The following is an 18,679-nucleotide window of genomic DNA, read 5'->3' as shown; positions in this document are numbered from 1 at the left end:
CTTGCTCTATTCAATCCTATATGCAATCTAGAATTCCCACTTTCGAGTTCAATTTAAGATTCGTAGATAGTATTCAATTGGTGATCAAGCAATCAAATAATTAAGTGCATGATTGAATAAATAAACCAATATTATAAACTAAGAAATCAAACTCAATATCCGAATAACAATAGTCATGAAAGAACCACAACCCTAGAACGTGAAGTTTAGCTCCACATAGACATGGTAGCAAAACAACAACTCATACAAAGAAACATAAAAATTACTAAAATTGGAGGAAGAAAGATGAAACCCGATGAATTCCGGCCTCCACGGCGGCTCTATGCTTGTGTTTTACTATCAAAAACGTCCTCCCCCTCTTGCCTCTCTATTTCTTGCCCTAAACTATGAAAACCTTCCTTTTTTAACCTTGGGCGAGCTTGACTTTATATAGGTTAAGTGGGTTTCCCTCCAGATTTCCAATTTTACCCCCAAGCAACGTTTCTCCGGATCGGACACGCGCGAACTACTGCGCTAAGTATGGAGTTCGCGCGTTTCTCTTGGATTCCAGGCAGAAAAGCTCGCGAACTATTGCGTGAAGTTTGGAGTTAGCGCGTTACTTAGCGCGCTTCTGAAGCTCGATTCCGTCTCGTCCTTGCGCACACTCGACTCCTAGGGGTTGTTCTTGCTCACAAATCATTCCAATATCCTCTTGAAAGCATTATTTAGGCTCCTCATCCTGCAATGTATACATATCACAATTAGAGTCTATTTTTCATCAATTGACCATAATATGACATCGGAATATAATCAAGCGGAAGCATAAACAATAACTAAATCACCTAGATTTCGCCTATTATCACTATAGTTTCCGATCCTCCAAATTTTGAGCATGAGCCTGGATGAGGGAAATATCCATACCATCGAGATGAGCGGTCGTAGAGCATTCACTAATCAGGTGCATACTTTTCTTTGGCTAAGTCAATGAGTCAATGGGTCCATCGGTAGGTAGTTTGTCATAGTCCCATTTGCTCCATCATTTAAGACTGTGAATGAGAGTCCTAGGAATGTCGCTTATAAATTCATTTGTAGAGCAAGTTAATTGAGTCCCTGTCAACAAAAGGTGTTCGTCGATCGGCTAAGTCTGTGAGTTTTCCCTTTTTATGATATATATATTGTCTGTAATTTACATTTTCACGAAATCCTTTAGTTTAGATAGGACAAGGGTATGGTAGGGATTATTAATTTTTAATTAAAGATTTCGGATTGGAATGACGATTATTTTATGTTTTTATTGAGCTTATTCGATGTTGAATTAGTCGAACTAATGAATTTTGAACAGTTCATATTAAAAAAAAAAGAAGAGATGCTTGGGATTAAACTCTAACCTCCTATATTGAAGTGAATTAGAAGTCTCAGACATTATATTAAGCCAGAATGGGTCAATCAGAAGTTTTAATGTGTAGACGGTCTAATTTCTTAGTTCTGCCTTTAATGTGTAGAAGTTATAGTGAACGAATGGAGTATATGCGTGGTTATTTTTTTTTAAAAATATTTTTCATGAGAAAATAATTTCTTTTTAATGTTTATTTAGAAGATGTACTAAATTTATTTTCCGTAGAACCAGCTTAGCATTTAATTCCATGTTACCTTTGTTATATTTTATGGGACACTTTTTTAGTCGATTCCAAAAAAAGAAAAGACTCTCTTCTAATGCTTTCCAACAATTTAAATCTATACTTGTTGTTTCACTATCAATGAAATAACTTTACAGCAATAGAAATATCATAATGTAGGAGTATTTAAGACCAAAAATTTTAATTTTCTTAAATTTTGTGTCTAGTCAAAGGCTCACTTAAAATGAGGAGTAAGGAATTTCTGATATATAAATATCTCATCTGTTCCAATATATGTGAACTTGTTTGACTAGACACGAACTTTAAGAGAAAATGAAAACTTCTGGAATTTGTGGTCCTAAACAACTCAAAAAGGGGTTCACAGTATTTGTGTGATTATGAAAGTTTCTCATTAAGGGTAGAATTGAAATTTTATGCTAAATTGTTTTCAAATTTTAAAGGGGTCATTCTTTTTGGAACGGACCAAAAAAGAAATAGTTTGATGGAGGGAGGAAATAGTTGATTCTTTGTTCTAATTACTTTTCACCGGTCTTATCTTTTTACTGATTGGGGTGGTTAATTTTTTTTTTTCCTATTATTGCTAATTAAATAAACATTGCTTATTCACTCATGAAGGTAGAACAAGAAAGTATCCTTAGAACCTGAAATAGAAATGGATGACATTAGTATCTTCATACAAGATGCTATACGATTTCCTCAAATACCAAAAATTCCACTATTCATGAGACTTGAGGATCGGAACAACGATGATTATGGTCCTAAAGTTGTTTCGTTGGGGCCTTACCACCGTGGAAAGCCGAAGCTCAAGTTTGTCGAGGATTCCAAGCCTGTGGCTTTACAATTGTTTATTCATGGCAGTGGTAAAGACCAAGATTTCTTCCTCAAAAAAATTCTCGAGGAGATCGAAGATGCTAAAAGTTTTACTACGACATGGAAGATACATGTATTGACGACAATGCTTTTGCTCAAATGATGCTTCTTGATGCATGTTTCGTTCTAAATTTTATCGAGTTCATAACCCAGAGGTCGCACAATAATTACTATAAAGGTGACACTTTTTTTTGGCATCTTGGTTATGGAGTTCTTTCTCTTGTTCGACGTGATATGTTTTTGCTTGAAAATCAGGTTCCTTTTGGGATTCTCAAACTCTTGTTTAATTTGAGATATGGTGGATGTGGATTTGAAGAGATGTTGAAAAGCTATTCTTGTCTAATTTTTTTCGGCCAACTAGATTCCAGAAATAATGTGTTGATGGAGCCACAACCCTCTCACCTTTTGGAATTTCTTCGAAGAGCGCTTGTCAGTGGTAGCGATCAACGTCTTAAACAATCCCACCGTTGTTTCAAGAATAATAGTAGTAGTAATGAAAACAGACCGACAATTACATGTCCCGTGGTGTTCCGTCCAATGATGGAACTTATATCAAAATGCATTGATCGATGTAACAAGAAAGAAGGCAACCCGATGGTAACAGAATCATCCGATATGTTTCATTCAGTAATGGATCTGAAATCAAAGGGTGTTCGTTTTATGCCAAGCGGGTTCGGTTCTTTTAAGGCTGTAAGGTTTACGTCTCATTGTTACTATGCGACACTCTCACTTCCATGTTGGTATGTATCTGAGTATACTAGAGTATTTTTCCGGAACATGATAGCTTATGAGAGCTGTCCAGGTAATCCTTGTGATTGCTCTGTGTCTGCTTACATATATTTCATGAAAACACTTGTGCTTTCACCGAATGATGCGAAAGAGCTACGAGAAAACAAGATTATATTCAACCATCTGGGAAGTGACGAAGAAGTGGTACAAGTCTTTAGAGCATTGAAAACTTATGTACATGTGGTAAGTAATTACAAGGATGTCAAAGAGCAAATCGGAGAGCACTGTAACAGAAAGTCGCAGACTTGGATTGCTCAACTGTTAGATACCTATTTTACAAGTCCCTGGTCTCTACTCGCTTTGTTTGCTGCTACTGCCCTCCTTTTCTTTACTTTACTTCAGACCTACTATGCATCTCCATTTAATTCTCACGCGAAAGGATCTTGATTTTACTTTATTTGTCTAGTTCTGTATCGTAGTTATATGTTGAGTGAAATCATGAATCAATCCTTCCATATATAGATTTTCTATATCGCTTTAGTTGCATTTTTATATGATTTTTGACAATTTTAAAATTTCATCAATATTATCCTTTTGAAGTTCACCCTTTTTTGTATATCTTGAATGATTTTAATTTCTTCCCATCCAATATTTGTAGAAGAGTGGTGTGCTAGTGCAAGTTGTGGCTATAGAATATTGTTATATTAAGCTATATTATTTGTATAATCAGTTAGTTAGTTAGGTTAATAACACTGTAGAAAGGCGGTTAACTCTACTGTAGGTGTTAGTGTATAAATAGCTTTTGTACATATACATTTCATTTTCAGAAGAAGATAATGGAAGTTCTTCACTTCTCTCAGAATTCCTCTCTCTAAACTCCTCTCGTCTTCTTCCCCATTCCACCCGCTCCCATTTGATTTATCTTGTGGCAGGCGTGCTACCCGATCCCAGTTACAAATCAACAACAATCACAAGAATCCCGGCAAGGGAACAAGAGCAATATAACAACATCCCGATAAGGGAACAAGAGCAATATAACAACATCCCGGCAAGGGAACAATAATATTTCAATAACATGAGAAGTGCAATAATTTACAACGAAGTCATAACAATTACAATACAAGACTCACGGTCATGCTTGACACCAACGTATAGATACTCCTAATCCCTCAAGCTAGGGTTAGACCAAACACTTACCTCGATGCCACAAACACAATTCAAGCCTCTACTATCGCTTTACCTCGTGATTCCACCACCAATTCGCTCATATCTAGCCACAAGTTACTTAATTACATCAATAAACGCTAAATGAATCAATTCTAATGCATGAAAATGAGTTTTCTAAAGTTTTACCCCAAAAAGTCAAAAATTGCCCCTAGGCCCACATGGTCAAAACTCGAGGTTCGAACCAAAACCCGACTACCCATTCCCTCACGAACCCAAATATATAATTTGTTTTGAAATCGGACCTCAAATCGAGGTGTAAATCCCCAATTTTTGAAAAACCTAGGTTCTATCCAAAACACCCAATTTTTCCCATGAAAATCATTGATTTGGAGTTGAAATCAGTGAAAATATGTTAATGATTGAAGAAAACGAGTTAAAATTGACTTACAATCGATTTGGAAGAAGAGTTGTCTTTGAAAAATCGCCCAACAGTGTTTTGGTTTGAAAGAGTGTGAAAAATGGGAGTTTTTCGGCTAAGTATAAAAATTGCAGGTTGCAGATAGGGGAATTGCGACCATGGTTCGCAATTGCGAACCCCAACCTTTGCTATGCTCGCATTTGCGAAAAGGGCTCACATTTGGGAGCTCGGAATTGCGATCCACATGTCGCATTTGCGACGACTGACCACAAGCTGGGGGATCACATTTGCGATCAAAATCCTCGCAATTGCGGGATAGGCTGGCCTGGGCTACTTTCGCAATTGCGACATACCCCTCGCATTTGCGATATCACATTTGCGACCCAGGCTACAGGCTTGCACAGAAATAGCTGAAGACTGCAATTCTTTAAGTCCAAAAATTCACCCCATGGCCTATCCAAAACTCACCCGAGTGCCCGGGGCTCCAAACTAAACATGCACACCAACCTAAAAACATCATACGGACTCGCTCGCACATTCAAATCACTAAAATAACATCAACAACTATGAATTTAGTATCAAAATCATGAAATTTTCTTAAGAACTTCAAATTTCCAATTTTCTAAAAAACGATCTGATTCACGTCGTTTCAAGTCTGTTTCTTACCAAATTTCACAAACTTACCTTAAATTACATATAAGACCTGTACCAGGCGTCGGAACCAAAATACGGGCCCGATACCATCAAGTTTTAATCACAATTCATTTCCAAAACTCATAAACAATTTCAGAAAATAATTTCCTTTAAAAATTCATTTCTCAGACTTGGGACCTCGGAATTTAATTCCGGGCATACGCCCAAGTCCTATATTTTCCTATGGACCCTCCGTGACCGTCTAATCATGGGTTCGGGTCCGTTTACCCAAAATATTGACTGAAGTCAACTTAAACTCATTTTAAATGCAAAATTCATCATTTTTCACAGATTTTCACAAAATGGCTTTCCGAATAGGCGCCCAGACTGCGCACGCAAATCAAGGTGATGCCGAAAGAGGTTTTTAAGGCTTCAGAATGCAGAAGTCACGTTTAAAACAAGTGATGACGTCATCACATCCTCCACCTCTAAAACAACCATTCGTCCTCGAACGGACAGAAGAAGGAAGTACTTGAGTCGGGGAAAAGATGAGGATAACGGCTCCGCATATCGGACTCAGACTCCCAGGTCGATGCCATAGCAGGCTGACCTCTCCACTGAACATGAACAAAAGGAAAACTCTTCGATCTCAACTGACAAACCTGCCGGTCTAGAATAGCTACCGGCTCCTCCTCGTAAGACAAGTCATTGTCCAACTGGATAGTGCTGAAATCTAACACGTAGGATGGATCGCCGTGATATTTCCAAAGCATGGGCACATGAAACACTGGATGCACGGCTGATAAGCTCGGTGGCAACGCAAGTCTGTAAGCCACCTCTCCCACTAGATCAAGAATCTCAAATGGGCCAATAAACATAGGGCTAAGCTTGCCCTTCTTCCCAAATCTCATCACGCCCTTCATAGGCGACACACGAAGCAATACCCGCTCACCGACCATGAATGCCAAATCACGAACCTTGCGGTCGGCATAACTCTTTTTCCTAGACTGAGCTGTACGAAGCCTATCTTGAATAATCCTAACCTTGTCCAAGGCATCCTGAACCAGATCCGTACCTAACAACCGAGCCTCCCCCAGCTCAAACCATCCAACCGGCGACCGACACTGCCTACCATACAAAGCCTCATAAGGAGCCATCTGGATACTCGACTGGTAGCTGTTGTAATAGGAAAACACCGTTAAAGGCAAAAACTGATCCCACGAGCCTCCAATGTCGATGACACAAGCTCGGAGCATATCCTCCAAAATCTAAATAGTCTGCTCGGACTGTCGGTCCCTCTGAGGATGAAATGTTGTGCTCAACTCAACCCGTGTACCCAACTCTCGCTGAACTGCTCTCTAAAAATGTGAGGTAAACTGCGTACCTAGGTCCGAAATAATAGACACAGGCACACCATGAATACGAACAATCTCCTTGATATAGATTTCAGCAAACCTCTCGGAAGAATAGGAGACTGCCATAAGAATGAAATGCACTGACTTGTTCCGCCTATCAACAGTAACCCACACTGCATCGAACTTTCTCTGAGTTTGTGGGAGTCCAATAACAAAGTCCATAGTGATCCGCTCCCACTTCCACTCAGGAATCTCAATCTTCTGGAACAAACCACCAAGCTTCTGATGCTCATACTTAACCTGCTGGCAATTCAAACACCGAGCCACATATACAACGATATCTTTCTTCATCCTCCGCCACCAATAATGCTGCCGCAAATCCTGATACATCTTCACAGCGTTCGGATGAATAGAGAATCAGGATCTATAGGCCTCAATTAAAATCAACTCTCGGAGTCCATCCATATTACGCACACAAATTTGACCATGTAATCTCAAAACTCCATCATCACCTAAGGTAACCTGCTTGGCACCTCTGTGCTGCACTGTGTCTCTAAGGACACATAAATGGGGATCATCATACTGCCGATCACGGATGCGCTCCAATAATGAAGAACGAGCGACCGTGCAAGCTAACACACGGCCGGGCTCAGAAATATCCAACCTCACGAACTGATTGGCCAAAGCCTGAACATCCAAAGCAAGCAGTCTCTCATCGACAGGAATATAAGCAAGACTGTCCATACTGGCTGAGTTTCTACTCAAAGCATCGGCCACTACATTTGCCTTTCCCGGATGATATAAGATGGTGACATCATAGTCCTTTAATAGCTCCAACCACATTCTCTACCTCAAATTTAGATCCTTCTTCTTGAATAAATACTGCAGACTCTTGTGATTCGTGAAAACCTCACATGCTACACCATACAGAAAATGCTTCCAAATTTTCAACGCGTGAACAATGGCGGCCAAATCCAAATCATGAACCGGATAGTTCTTCTCATAAATCTTCAACTGCCGCGAAGCATAACCAATGACCTTGCTATCTTGCATCAACACCGCACCAAGCCCAATATAAGATGTATCATAATAAACTGTATATGGCCCTGAACCTGTGGGCAAAACCAATACCGGTGTCGTAGTCAAAGCTGTCTTGAGCTTCTGAAAGCTCACCTCACACTCGTCCGACCACCTGAACTGGGCACCCTTCTAGGTCAACCTGGTCAGTGGGTCTGAAATGGACGAAAACACCTCCAAAAATCGATGATAATAGCCTGCCAATCCCAAGAAACTCCGGATCTCTGTAGCTGATGCTGGTCTAGGCCAGTTCTTAACTACCTCAATCTTCTTCGGATCAACTTGAATACCCTCTACTGATACGACATGACCTAAAAATGCAACTGAGCTCAACCAGAACTCACACTTTGAAAACTTAGCATACAACTGACTATCCCTCGATGTCTAAAGAGCCACTCTAAGATGTTAATAGTGCTCTTCCCGGCTGCGGGAATAGATCAAAATATCATCAATGAAGACTATCACGAACGAATCCAAGTAAGGCCTAAACACTCGATTCATCTAATCCATAAAAGCTGCTGGGGCATTTGTCAACCCGAATGACATCACCAAGAACTCATAATGCCTATACCGAGTGCGAAAAGCTGTCTTAAGGACATCGGATGCCTTAATCCTCAACTAATGGTAGCCAGATCTCAAGTCAATCTTTGAAAATACCTTGGCACCCTGAAGCTGATCAAAAAATTATCAATCCTCGGTAATGGGTACTTATTCTTGATTGTAACCTTGTTCAACTACCGGTAATCAATACACATTCTCATTGATCCATCCTTCTTCTTAACAAACAACACCAGCGCACCCCAACGCGAAACACTAGGTCTAATGAAACCCTTTTCAATCAAGTCTTGCAACTGCCCCTTCAACTCTTTCAACTCGGGTGGGGCCATACGATATGGCAGAATAGAAATGGGCTGGGTGCTTGGAGCCAAATCAATGCAGAAGTCAATATCCCTGTCGGGTGGCGTCCCCGACAGGTCTGAAGGGAATACCTTAGGGAACTCACGAACAACAGTCACAAAATCAATAGAAGGAACCTTGGCACTAGAATCATCAACATATGCCAAATAGGCCAAACACCCCTTCTTGACCATACGCCGAGCCTTCACATAAGAGATAACACTACAGGTAGAATGACCAAGAGTCCCCCTCCACTCTAAACGAGGTAAACCTGGCAATGCTAAGGTCACAGTCTTGGAATGATAGTCAAAGATAGCATGGTAAGGTGATAACCAATCCATCCCCAATATGACATCAAAATCAACCATGTCCAAAAGTAACAAATCTACATGGGTCTCAAGACCCCCAATCACAACTATACAAGAATGATGGACTCGATCTACCATAATAGAACCACCCACCGGTGTAGATACATATACAGGGACACTCAAGGCATCACTAGGCATGACCAGATATGGTGCAAAATAGGATGACACATAGGAGTATGTAGACCCTGGATCAAATAAAATTGAAGCATCTCTGCCACAAATCAGAACAGTACCTGTGATAACTGCATTGGAAGCCTCAGCCTTAGGCCTGGCTGGAAGAGCATAACATCGGAGCTGGGCCCCACCACCCTGGACTACATCTCTGGGATGGCCTGCAGCTGGCTAGCCTCCACCTCTAGCGGTCTGAGCTCTACCTCTAATACCTCTACCTCCACTTCTAGCACATCTACCCCCACCCCTAGCTGGCAGAGCGGGCGGTAAAACACCTGGTGCCATAACCATAGCATGGGGACCCTGCTGCTACGACTGAGTACCCACCAATCTCGGACAAGCCCTCCAGATGTGACCATACTCACCACACTCAAAACATCCACCTGTTGATACCCAATTTTTTCCTATGTATTTTTATACTCAAAATACTTTCCAAATTGCATATGTATGCATATATAAGCATGCCCAAGAGTTTTGGTATTTTCCCCTAATTTTTAAGATTTTGAAAATCAATTTACTATCCATTTTTAGCAATACAAAATCTATAATTATTCCCAAAATCATCAATTTTGGTGGATAATTTATTTTATTTCCATATTTATACCAAAATATAGTTAAGGTAATTTTTATATATTTTTTAAAAATTTATTTAGTATTTTTAAAGCTAAAATTGCATATAATTGCAATACTAGCCTATTTTAAGATTTAATAGTATTTTACAATTATAAAATTGGGTATGATATTTTTAAATTAATATTTATATATTATTTACTGATTCAGTACTTTTAATTTGTTTTCAAAATCATTTACTATTTTTATAAAATAAAAAGGGAAAAACTGGCTATTTAAAATCTGGCCCATTTTTATTTCAATCATAGCCAAATTGATCCCCCCTAATTGAACTAATTTTGAAACCTAATTGGACCAGCCCAATTCTAACCTAACCCGACCCCCGACCCAACCAATTAACCCGCCTGGCCCTTTCTTTCAATCCAGGCCGTTGATCTAAACGATCTCCCCTTACCTTTTTTAATTCACTAACCCTACCCTAATCCCCTCATTTCCATCTCTCAGCCACCTTTGAATACTCTCCCTCTCTCAAACTCTCGCGAAGGTTCCTAAAACCCTAACCTCTCTCACCCCCCTTCAATCGCAGTCTCACCGGAACCCATGGCTTCTCAGGCCATGGATGGTCTGTACTCACCTCCCTCCACTCTTAAACGTTTGGGGTTCGAACTTTTGAGGTCTGACCTCAATGGTGTCTGTTTAGATCTTCTCAGATCCATAGTTTTGGGGCCTCTCCGACCTTGCTCCGGTGGCGCCTGGTCTTCTGAGCCTGATTCTGATCTTCTCTGACTCCAATCGGACCTTTTCAAAGCCTTTCTCATTCTAGGGTTCTTCGGAAACCCTAACTATTCGAGGTTTTCTCCGATTTTTCTTAGATCTATTGTGTATCCATGCTCTACTAGAGTTTTCAAAAGATTTCCCCAACTTTTCTTTCAAAAGTTACTTTCAAAATCACTTCTTTTCGATTTAGGGTTTTCTGAAAATGCTTAAAATGTTTCTCTGACTTTTCTTTTCCTTTTCTTTGTGTGTAGTTGTCTCTACTATGTTCTTAGGTTTTCTTTTTACTACGCATGTTCTTCTACTGTGTTCTTATGTTTCCCTTTTTATCACGCATGTTTTCCTACTGTGTTCTTATGTTTTCCATCCTTTCTTCTATTGTGTTTTCTATGCTATGGTCTCACATGATTTTTCGATATGTTCTGCTATATTCTAATGTGCTTCGCCTACTGTACCCTTCTACCATGTTCTTAAGTGCTTACTGTTTTCTCTTCTACTTTACCTTGTTTAAAGTTTCTTCTAAAATGACCTACTTAAGCATGTTTTCCTCTACTGTTTCTTCTACTCTCATTATACTTCGAATTAGTTTCTTCACTCTGTTTGCTTTGAATTTTCTACTATTTTTTACTTGTTTTCTCATGAGTTTCTGAAAGAATCTCTGAGCCTGCTTCGACTACTTGCCTCTTCATCTATGTATTTGACTCGAGGTGGAAACCCTAGAATTTGGGGGTTCTGCCGAGGTTTGATCGTGTGATTGAACTAGGGTTCTATTTGAGAACCCTTGACTCTTTCAGACTAATTTTTGAGTCTTTGAATTGAGTTGGGACCCCTTTGTTTTCATACAATTCTGAACTTTTAAATTCTTCTACACTAGATTCTTTCTACTGATTTCACAAGAGCATGACAATTTTTCTTTCCCGTGTCTGTATGCTTTTATATGTGATGAATATTTCTTCAAAAAGGTTTTCAAGCTAGTGATTGATTCAGAATCCCTGTTAAAAAGGTTTAATTGATTGTTTGCTGATTTTCCTTAAGTTAAAATCTTTCCCCTCTTTCTGACTTGGGTCATTCATACAAAATCTTCGACTTCTGATTTCTTGGCTGTTAATTGATTTTCTTTCCTTAAATGTTACAACCATGTACTGTCAAGACCCTGTCCTTAAATAGCCTTTATGTATTTACCCCTCTTGTACTACTTTGGAAAAATGTTTGATTGACCCATTTCCTTAATTATGTTGCCCGTTTGAAATCAGAATCCCTTAACCAAAGGGAGACTTTATGTGATCGGTTGCAAACTATTTCCTTACCTTTTCTTACTTGTTTTATGTACTATAAAAGGGGACTATCCTTCTGCACTTGAACACACTTCGAATTCTATACTCTTACACACACACTCTCAATTCAGCACTTTACACACATAATCTCACAGCTCTCTTCTAAGATTTTCTGACTATTTGCTTGCAATTTGGCTTTACAAGACTACTGCTTTTCTTTCTTGTTTCCCTAAAACTGGTATGTTCTGATTTAATTTTTTCTTTCCTTTGATGTTCATGTTCAGTGATTAATTTTAACTATGTATGTTCTTGCCTTGCATCTGTTTCTATTATGAATCCCTACCCCCTATTCCCTTATATGTGTTTGAGTTAAGGCTCATGGCTGGCAGTATTCAAATTGCTGCCCAAGTCAGAACCTGATCCACAATGGATCCTAACTCCTATGATTTGGCTAACAGGCTGGTCAGGGGTGTGCCAGCACTCCTAATTGTTGGGCATGACCACCAGCCTGCCATGACCTTCCCTAATTCCCATCTATACACTTACACTTAATCTTAGACTCTAAGTTCTGCCCCCCTCCTATGAGCCTTGCTTTGGGACCTTGAGTTCCCTCTTAACTTGGACATTTGAGGGCTGACCCTTCCACACTGCACTATAACCTAATTCTGCAATATATTTGGGGTGTAAGCACTGCCCTGAGTCCCTTTGATGCTCTTGGGAACTTTGACACATCCCAAATAAGAGAAAGGCTTTGGAATCTGATCTTTGGAGTTGGTTTACTTCATGCTTCAGACAGAAGTTTGAATCAGACTCTCCTTGGTTGGGATTTTTAGCTTTCTGATGTAATTTTATTTTACTTTTTCTTATTCATTCTAGGTTGTAATAATTTGTAATAACTTATGGAGTTTTAGTGAAAAGGGGAGGGTCACTCATGTATGCATAAGGGTAGATATCATGCTCATTATGTCTTTATTTCTGCAAATCATGGCAAGTTCTGCATTTCGGAATCTTAGAAATCCTGTTTTAGGTTCTGCACTTCTGCATCTCATGTGTAGAAACCATGTCTATAGGCTTCTTCACTTTTTCATACATAGATACCATGTCTATAGCTTCTGCATTTCATACATATATACCATATCTATAGTTTCTGCATTTCATACATAGATACCATGTCTATAGCTTCTGCATTTCATACATAGATATCATGTCTATACCTTCTGCATCTCATATAGAGACCATGCTTATAGGTTTCTCCATTTCTGCCTATCATATAGAGGACATATCTATAGAGCTTCCTGAATTCTGCATATGCATCTATCATTAGGCAAACGTGTATATAGGTTTAAATAACAATCAGTATTTTAGATACCATGCCTATAGGACTTCTGCACTTCTATAAACGTTTAAAATCAGTAACGACTAGAAAGCATGTCTATAGGAGCTATCAACTAAATCAGAATTGTTCAACTCGCTTATAAGTCTAAAATCAGTAACAGCAATGCTTGAACATCTGCAGAACTTATGTTCCTGCAATTAATAAGTCTTCTTCGGTAAAATTAGTATATTTCTCTCCTGCATTATCAGATATCATGCCTATAGGTTTCACCTAGGCAAGCCATAAGGTGAACTAGTTAGTTGAATTAGACTTCGTTAAATTCCAACCAGCAGGCAGGTCTGATTCGAATTTCCTATATGAAATATGTAATAAATCAGTCTGCCTCACGCATTTTTTCTAAGTTTAATTCAGACCTAATCAGTACATGCAAGACACGCTAAAACAATCTGTCTTTAAGTGAGGAGGCCTGTTTGAGCCTTTTAACTATGTGTTTTCCCATATCTGCTTTATGTGTTTTGTTTGTCGCCCTAGAATTTTATCCTTTTAAAACCATAAAAGCCCCAACTCCCTCCCTTTTAGGATTAGTAGTCCCATATGCCTCCGGGACTGATAGGATTGGGACGGGTAATATCATGTAATAAGCAACGATACCATTCCGCGCTTTAATACCTAACGGGTGGGAAGGGTAGAATATGGATATGATGACCGATGCGCTAATATCACGTGCGACCCCTCTTCTGAGGAGTGATTGCTGGATATTGCATTGAAGTGATCCATATTAACCATAAACCTAGGACCCTCTCCCTTTATTTGCTTTCATCTCTTCTTGTAAAACTATTCAAATCTTTTTTCATAAATTTCTGCCCTCTCTACTTACCTTCAAAAGATTTCAACCTAATTGCAATGTTATATGCGAGTCCTTATTTGAGACTTGATTGTTTACTTGTAAAGTCACAATTGTAACATGGTCGGGACCACACTAGTGGATCTTGAGGGGTGCCTAACACCTTCCCCTCGAGATAATTTCTAGCCCTTACCCGAACTCTGGTTTTCCAACTCAAACCTTTCTTAAAGTGTCCTAATGCACTATAATCATTAGGTGGCGACTCTCCAATTCCAAAGACCTAATTCTCGAAAGGGAATAGAGTTGTCCTCCCAATGTCGTATACCCGATTTCGATTGACCCGTAGAAAAATTCACTTGAATGATGCGGTTGAGGAAACTGAAATTGACCCTGGTGACCTGAATGACCACCTTGAAAACTCTAGAGCGGCGATGCACTGATAGGAGCTGGTGGTGCACTATAGGGCTGCTGATCAGAATACTGCATGTGAGAACCACGGCCGCCTGAAGCACCGTGAGAAACCTGAAGTGCTGACTGAAAAAGCCTAGGAGGATGGCCTCTACCATACGAATCTCTGCCTCCAAACGAGGTACCACTAAATCAGCCTGAATGATGAGACCTCTTGTCAGACCCCTAACTACCTCCCTGCGATAGAACCATCTCAACTCTCCTGGCCATATTGGCTGCCTCCTGGAAAGAAATCTCACTCCCTATCTCCTTGGCCATCTGAAGCCGAATAGGCTGGATAAGTCCCTCAATGAACTTCCTCACCCTCTCTCTATCTCTCTCTCTCTCTCTCTCTCTGTGGGAAGTATGATAAGAGCATGACGAGCCAAGTCAATGAATCTGGTCTCATATTGAGTAACAGTCATAGAACCTTGCTGAAGACGCTCAAACTGCCTCCGATAGGCCTCTCTTTGAGTAATAGGGAGAAACATCTCTAGAAATAGCTGAGTAAACCACTCCCAAGTCAAAGCTGGTGATCCGACTGGTCTAGTCAAACAGTAATCTCTCCACTAAGTCTTGGCGGGTCCAGATAAGTGAAAAGTAGCAAAATCTACCTCATTGGTCTCCACTATCCCCATGTTCTTGAGAACCTCATGACAGCTGTCTAGAAAATCATGGGGATCCTCAGAAGATGCACTGCTGAAAGTAGTAGGGAAGAGCTTGGTGAACCTGTCCAATCTCCACAAAGCATCGGTAGACATAGCTGCTCCCCCACCGGTCTGAGCTACCACACCCGGCTGAACTGCTCCAATTGGCTGAGTTGCTGGAGTCTGAAACTGGGGAGCCATCTGCTCCGGAGTACGAGTAGCAGGAGTTTGGGCTCCTCTTCTAGCCTGAGAGATGGCTGGTGCTACAGGAAGCTAGCCTGCCCGGTGACACTATCCATAAGGCCCACTAAACAGACTAGAGCGTCCTGGAGTACTAAGGTAGCAATAAACCCCTCTAGGACCTGAGCTAGGTCAACCGGAACTGTCTGGGCCGGAACCTCATCATCAAAGCCAACCTGAGGCTCCGCCGCTGGTGCTGCTGCTCTGGGCTAAGCTCTGCCCCTACCTCGGCCTCTAGCACAGCATCGGCCTCGCCTTATGCCCCTCGTGGGAGCTGCTGCTGGGAGCTCGGGCTGCTGATCGGTGGATGAGGAAGCGTGTATTCTCTCCATCTGCGAAAAAATAGAGTAGAAATTTAATTAGCATTGAGAAACCATACCGCATTACAAGAAAGAATAAATGTGAAGTTTTTCCTAACTCTGTAGTCTCTAGGAGATAAATACAGACGTCTCCATACCGATCCCTTAGACTATACTAAGCTTGTCCATGAATTGTGAGACCTATGTAACCTAGAGCTCTGATACCAACTTGTCACGACTCAGATTTCCCACCCTCGGGAGTCGTGATGGATCCTACTTGTAGAAGCTAGGCAAGCTACGTATTGTAGAATTTCTAACTCATTTATTAGTCCGTTTTAACAACTTAAACTAACATGTGATCAACAGTAAAACATTAACCTTAAGTAAAACAAGCGGAAGACTTAATATGATATAAGTAACCATAACCAATACGACTACATCAACATACATCTCTACCCAGAATCCAGTGTCACAATATCACAGACTGTCTATGAATACTACAACAAATGTCTGGAAAGAAAGTACAATCTATCTCGGAAACAAATGAAAATAGAATACATAATAGGATAGAAGAGAACGCTGGGCCGGCGGAAGCCTGCAGGGCTACCTCGGGATCTCTAGCTGGACTGAAGGCAGCCACCCCAAATGCTACTGTCCAAAAGCTGCTCCGAGATCTACACATAGTGCAGAGTGTAGCATCAGCACAACCGACCCCATATGATGGTAAGTGTTTGGCCTAACCCCGGCGAAGTAGTGACGTGCAACCCGTTCCAAACATGCAACGTAAAATAAAACAGGAATAAACAAGTAGAGATGGGAGGGGGCATATGCTGTGGGGAAATATCAGTACCAATAGTAAATTAAGAGGAAAGCATAAGAACAATTTAGAATTTACAGCAAAACAATAAGGACACGTATCCAATCTAAAAACACTTCATATTATCAATTGTTGCGGCGTGCAACCCGATCCCAAAACATACTAGCTCTGTTGAGGCGTGCAACCCGATCCAAGTATAATATTGTTGCGGCATGCAACCCGATCCAAATATAATATTGTTGTGGTGTGCAACCCGATCCAAATATAATACTGTTGCAGCGTGCAACCCGATCCAAACATAATATTGTTGTAGCGTGAAACCCGATACAAATATAATACTGTTACAGCGTGCAACCTAATCCAAATATACAGTTCAACACTAATCACAACAAGAGTCCTGGCAAGGGATCAATATAGAAACCACATTATCCCCGCAATAGAATCGACAGTATAAGCAACTACATCCCGGTAGAGGGAAATCAGCTATAACCAAACTTGTTCAAACATCTAACTACCTCAATTAGCACCAATACTCAATCATAAGTACTTCCCACGAGGATAATCATAATTCTTGCTCAACACAAAAAATCAACAACTTAGGCATTAGTAAGACTTATCAAGAACACAACAATTTCAAATTTAAGACTCACGGTCATGCTTGACACCAACATATAGATACTCGTCACCATGCATATACGTCGTACTCAAAAAATAACATGTAGCACATAGGACACAATTCCTAATCCCTCAAGCTATGGTTAGACCAAACACTTACCTCGATACCACGAACACAATTCAAGCCTCTACTATCGCTTTACCTTGTGATTCCACCACCAATTCACTCGTACCTAGCCATAAGTTACTTAACTACATCAATAAATGCTAAATGAATCAATTCTAATGCATGAAAATGAGTTTTCTAAAGTTTTACTCAAAAAGTCAAAAATTGTCCCCAGACCCACATTGTCAAAACCCAAGGTTCGAACCAAAATCCGACTACTCATTCCCCCACGAACCCAAATATATAATTTGTTTTGAAATCAGACCTCAAATCGACGTCCAAATCCCTAATTTTTGAAACACCTAGGTTCAAACCAAAACACCCAATTTCCCCCATGAAAATCATTGATTTTAAGTTGAAATCATGTGAAAAGATGTTAATGATTGAAGAAAACGAGTTAAAATTAACTTACAATCGATTTGGAAGAAGAGTTGTCTTTGAAAAATCGCCTAAGAGTGTTGTGGTTTTGAAAGAGTGTGAAAAATGGGAGATTTTCAACTAAGTATAAAAATTACAGGTTGCAGATAGGGGAATTGTGACAAGGGTTCGCAATTGCGAACCTCGACCTCTGCTATATTCACATTTGCAAAAAAGGGCTCGCATTTGCAAGCTGGGAATTACGATCCACATGTCGCATTTGCGATGACTGGCCACAAGCTGGGGGATCACAATTGCGGTCAAAATCCTCGCAATTGCAGGATATGCTGGCCTGGGCTACTTTCGCAATTGCGGCATACCCCTCGCATTTGCGATATCGCATTTGCGAGCCAGGCTTCGCAAATGCGAAGCCTGCAGGCCTGCAAAGAAATAGCTGAAGCCTGCAATTCCTTAAGTCCAAAAATTCAGCCCGTGGCCCATCCAAAACTCACCCGAGCCCTCGGGGCTCCAAACCAAACATGCACACCAACCTAAAAACATCATACGGACTCGCTCACACATTCAAATCACTAAAATAACATCAACAACTATGAATTTAGTATCAAAATCATGAAATTTTCTTAAGAACTTCAAATTTCCAATTTTCTAAAAAAACGAACAAATTCGCGTTGTTTCAAGTCCGTTTCTAACCAAATTTCACAGACTTACCTTAAATCACATATAAAACCTGTACCGGGCGCCGGAACAAATATACGGGCCTGATACCATCAAGTTTTAATCACAATTCATTTCCAAAACTCATAAACAATTTCGGAAAATAATTTCCTTTAAAAATTCATTTATTAGGATTGGGACATGGGAATTCGATTCCAGGCATATGCCCAAGTCCTATATTTTCCTACGGACCCTTCGGGACCGTTCAATCACGGGTCCGGGTCTGCTTACCTAAAATGTTGACTGAAGTCAACTTA

At 40.2% G+C, this 18,679-nt stretch overlaps 1 protein-coding gene across 1 annotated transcript; it reads left to right on the top strand.

Annotated features, from left to right (window-relative positions):
* The first annotated feature begins 1,004 nt into the window (after positions 1-1,004).
* Positions 1,005-3,746, top strand: LOC107797615 (UPF0481 protein At3g47200-like). The gene is made up of 2 exons (XM_016620515.2): positions 1,005-1,125; positions 2,232-3,746. The coding sequence occupies exon 2, from the start codon at positions 2,547-2,549 to the stop codon at positions 3,660-3,662; it is 1,116 nt and encodes a 371-aa protein (XP_016476001.1). The 5' UTR covers positions 1,005-1,125; positions 2,232-2,546; the 3' UTR covers positions 3,663-3,746.
* Positions 3,747-18,679: the final 14,933 nt, after the last annotated feature.

This window comes from Nicotiana tabacum, chromosome 16, assembly GCF_000715075.1.
Source record: "Nicotiana tabacum cultivar K326 chromosome 16, ASM71507v2, whole genome shotgun sequence".
NCBI lineage: Eukaryota > Viridiplantae > Streptophyta > Magnoliopsida > Solanales > Solanaceae > Nicotiana > Nicotiana tabacum.
This window is presented reverse-complemented; position numbering and strand designations above follow the sequence as displayed.